This window comes from Nelumbo nucifera, chromosome 2 (genome assembly GCF_055504915.1).
Source record: "Nelumbo nucifera cultivar China Antique chromosome 2, China Antique-T2T, whole genome shotgun sequence".
In the NCBI taxonomy this organism is placed as follows: domain Eukaryota; kingdom Viridiplantae; phylum Streptophyta; class Magnoliopsida; order Proteales; family Nelumbonaceae; genus Nelumbo; species Nelumbo nucifera.
The window spans coordinates 102167570-102171661 of record NC_142650.1 but is presented as its reverse complement, the minus strand read 5'-3'; the positions used below and the strand labels follow the sequence as shown (position 1 = coordinate 102171661).

Genomic DNA, 4092 nt, shown 5'->3' with positions numbered 1-4092 from the left:
AATTCTTCTAATCCTTCAACTTGTAAATGATGTTGTATATGGTTTTTCATGCATGTGACCAAATCATCTCAATCCTTTTTTTTTTTGCACAAAATATAATGGAGAATATTCTTGTGATCTTAAATAATAAGCAGCACTTGGCTTGTTTTGTGACCTTCCTACACAAATGTTGTATTTCCCAATCCCATAATTGTTAACAAATAGAGCAACTAATGCAACAGCTCAAGCCTGATGTGAGACCAAATATCCTACACTCATTTTTCTTGCACTTCCTACAATAACCGGTTTATTCCCCAGCTTGAAATTTTACATGTGTTGGGCTTGGATTTTTGGTCCTCGGGTCGAGTTTGTGCCCAAACTCTGGACTTTTTTTATTTTTTGGGTTAGGCCCGGACCTAGATCTTAGGTAGCCTAAACCTGGCCTGAGCCCAACCCAAACTTGTCCCAACCCAAGCCTGGCCCAAATACACACACACAAATAAATAAATATATACATACATATAGATAGAGAGAGAGTGAGTGAGTGAATTCAAAAATACATACATACATGGATAATTTTAGAGTGAATTTATTAGCCAACCTGAGACCAGTCTTGACCAAAGCCCAACCCGAATACATCAAATTACAATGCAGATTAGACTCGGAGGATTGAGAAGAGCAGTATTATCCTTGGGCTCGGTCTGGGCTTGGGCCTTAGGCCCAAATCTTAGGGTTGGGCTGGGTTGACCAAAATCCTGGCCCAGCCCGCCCAATTTGCACCCCTAGCCACAGCCAGTTGGGGAGTAGGTCAAACTGGTGGCCGTTACACCATCTTAGAACACATATATTATCAAATCAATAGACCAGAAGTTTTATATTCATTAATTTCTTGGTTTCAGCTCTTAAGATTGGCAAATATGAGAAATTGAATGATTAATCCCAAGTTCACATTTGACTGTATTATCGATGGTAATCAAGCATTCATGGGTGAAGCAGCTTAATTATTAGGAGATTACACACTAATAAATTTAATCTCTGCTGTGGCTACATTATAACCCATAAGATTACATAACCAACATGGCTTAGTCTAAAGAGAAAGGACAAAGAAATTTAAAAAGATATATATACTTTATTTCTAAAATAATCAACATCTAAGATCACCCTTATAATCTGAATCCACCTTCACATGCAGTAGAAGAGAAGCTGCATTTTCCACTGCTTTAATTTACTAAATTAAAATCCCCTCTCAATCTCTACTTGTCAATATGAAGAACTCTCCTTAATACACCCAACAGCAAATGATAAGCTGTTAGATGAGGAAAATGGCCTTCTGAATCCAAAATCTTTACATTGGTGGTACCACCAAGCATTTTTGCCATGTAAAATGCAACCCATTTTGGAACAACAATGTCCTTCTCAGATTGAATGATGGTGCAAGGTACCCCAACTTTTCTCAGAACCTGTCTGTAGTCACTCAAGAACACAGTTTTTGCTGCATCATAGGCAACAGTAGGTTTCATTCTTCCCAAAGTGGATTCAAACGCTTTTATAGCAGCCTTGTCATTCACCCCAATAGCCTTTGGAGCAAAATTTGTGACCCAGTTTGAGTAATTCTGTTTTATGCTTTCTAAGGTTGCCTCAATATCTGATCTCTCAAAGCCCCCATAATATCCTTTGGCGTTGAGGTACCTGTGGACATAAACATAAATCAGTGACAACAGAAGCTCAAAAGAGAGAGATCTAGAGAGAGAGAGAGAGAGACCTTGGAGAGCCACCCAGTAAGATGAGTTGTTTGAAGAGGTCTGGCCTCTGTGTTGCAGCTATGCATCCTATCATGGCAGACATGGAATGACCCAAGAAGATAGACCTGGTCACGTTGAGCTCATCCAGAAGACACTGTAGATCTTGTGCATAGGAATAGTAACTTGAATATCTTCTGGGACTGTAGAGATGAGGATTGACGCTCCCTGAGAAGACCATATCAAAGACCACCACCTTGAAGTAGCATGCAAGGTAAGGGAGAATGTAGTGCCATGCAGTCTGGTCTGAACCAAACCCATGAGACAGAACCAGGGTTTCTGTGCCATTCCCATACACTCTAGCATTCAGAGCTTCCACAAGGCCTCCACGTTCATATAGTAGATCCATTTATACCCACAGAAAATCTTAAATGAGAAATTGTATACACTGTAGACATGTCTGTCCAGCTGCAGTGAAGCCATTTATATAGCCTCTGAACAACCCAAAATGCAGTGTGTCCACTTGTTCTCCTGTAATTTTCTCTCTTTTTAAACTTAAAAAGTATGAAAAATTAAAGCTGTTCATCATCTCTGAAACCCACAAATTCTTATTAACTCAGCTTTGTTGTAAGCTTTATCAAGATAAGATATTCACTTTTTGGTTTCTCTTCTTGATGGATACCTTGGACCAAACTGTTTGTAATTGAGTTATAACTAGAAATTTCTTTTTGCATCTGAATCCATTATTGCGCAATGAAAATGAAAAGGCACACAAACATCTTTCCATAAAAAAGAGTTGGGAATTATGATCATTTCATCCGTTTGGACAATGACTAATTAGCATCTATTTTCTGTTAATTTGTTACTAGACAATTCACTATCTGGAAGTAGCTTGTCCTCAACAGTCTTCAAATGCTGTTCTTTCTAATCAATGTTTTTTCCAATCTGGTTCATCTAATGCATCTAGACCAAGCTGTTGGCCTTTAACTTATGTGCTAAGTCAAAGCAAAATTGCTTGATTTTTTTTTTTTTGAGGATATGAGAAATGACTCTGCATCTCTTCTAATAGCACGATAAATCTTATATTTTTAGTGACCAAGAGCAATTTAATGTAGAGAAACTTCCTTAATTCACATTTCTTTCCTTCTGTAACCAACGCCACAAAAGACACATAATAAGCATCCCAAAACTTTTATGTATGACAGCTTCATGAATAATCTTCTAGTTTAAATGTTTAGGCTGCGTTTTTTTAGGGATGGTTCATATAAATTTTGATCTGAATGGTTCATATAAATTTCATGTATAAAATGGTTATAACTCAATAAAGTTGGTTTAGTTTGTATTGACAAAGTTTCATGAATAATCTTCATGTATAAAATTTAGTTTGTATTGACAAGGTTCATATAAATTTCATGAATAATCTTCATGTATAAAATGGTTCATATAAATTTCAAAGTTGGTTTAGTTTGTATTGACAAATTTACCTTCTTACCAAAGAGACTTTTAGCTGTAATGGATGCAAACACGAATTCCAATAAAGCATAGTTTTTTTTAGGGATTTTTGGACTGCAATCCCCCTCGGAGATATTTTTTGCAGCCTATAAACCACATCCTGCCTGTGAATTTGACATCAATCCATGGGCAGGATTCAGTCCACCCCTAGGACATCCTAGCTCCACCTAGGGGAGAACTGAATCATAAAAGCCCCTTTTTTTTTTATCAAAAGCCCACTTGAATGCAAATTTACTTCTTTTTTATTAATATACTTTTACATCTTATTATCTATGTAAATATGCATTGGTATGTAATTTGTCAATGCAAAAATGTAATATTGTCAAACACAGTCAAAAATGAACCAGAGTGCAGATTTACCCTGAATTGGGATTTACACTCTATTTACATCGTTTCCAAACGCAGCATTAATGAATGTTTAACTGAACAAATGCTTTCATTGATTTTTTAAGAGAAATTTTGATTGAGTTTCTTAATACCCATCTGACATAAATAGATCCTATATGCACTTCCTTATCCAAAGTTAGAACTAGCAAAAATGTAGAGTTAGACTATTGTAACTCCACTTTTTGCTATTGCGAGGATACTTTTAGTAAATTTGATGTTTCTACCATGACTTTAAAACCGAACCGGTCAGGGGTCCAGTTACTGGTTCAAACGGTCCTACCGTTTGATCTGAATGGTCATCTCGTTTTGACAAAAAAAAAATTGAAAAACGGTCAAAACCGTTCGAACGATTCAAACAATTAACCAGTCGGTTCAGCGATTTACTGACCAAAATCAACGACTTTGAGGAAAAAAGTGGTTTTGGGGGAAAACGGAATTGGTCAGGTGACCAGTTCCCGGTTTTTCCGGTTCGATT

The 4092-nt window shown here is 36.8% G+C and overlaps 1 protein-coding gene across 1 annotated transcript; it reads right to left on the bottom strand.

Annotated features, from left to right (window-relative positions):
* Positions 1 to 1004: 1004 nt before the first annotated feature.
* Positions 1005 to 2417, bottom strand: LOC104611115 (strigolactone esterase D14-like). Its single transcript, XM_010278041.3, has 2 exons — positions 1742 to 2417; positions 1005 to 1668 (listed from the first exon to the last, which is right to left on the bottom strand). Exons 1-2 carry the CDS (start codon positions 2125 to 2127, stop codon positions 1233 to 1235), a joined length of 822 nt encoding a protein of 273 aa, XP_010276343.1. The 5' UTR covers positions 2128 to 2417; the 3' UTR covers positions 1005 to 1232.
* Between the last annotated feature and the right edge of the window lie 1675 nt (positions 2418 to 4092).

What these genes read in the sequence shown, in the direction of transcription:
- LOC104611115 (XM_010278041.3), bottom strand. Translation starts at nt 2,127, where the DNA reads ATGGATCTACTATATGAACGTGGAGGCCTTGTGGAAGCTCTGAATGCT. An exon ending in TTACTGGGTGGCTCTCCAAG is followed by an intron (nt 1,669 to 1,741) that starts GTCTCTCTCTCT and finishes TTATGTCCACAG; the next exon opens with GTACCTCAACGCCAAAGGAT.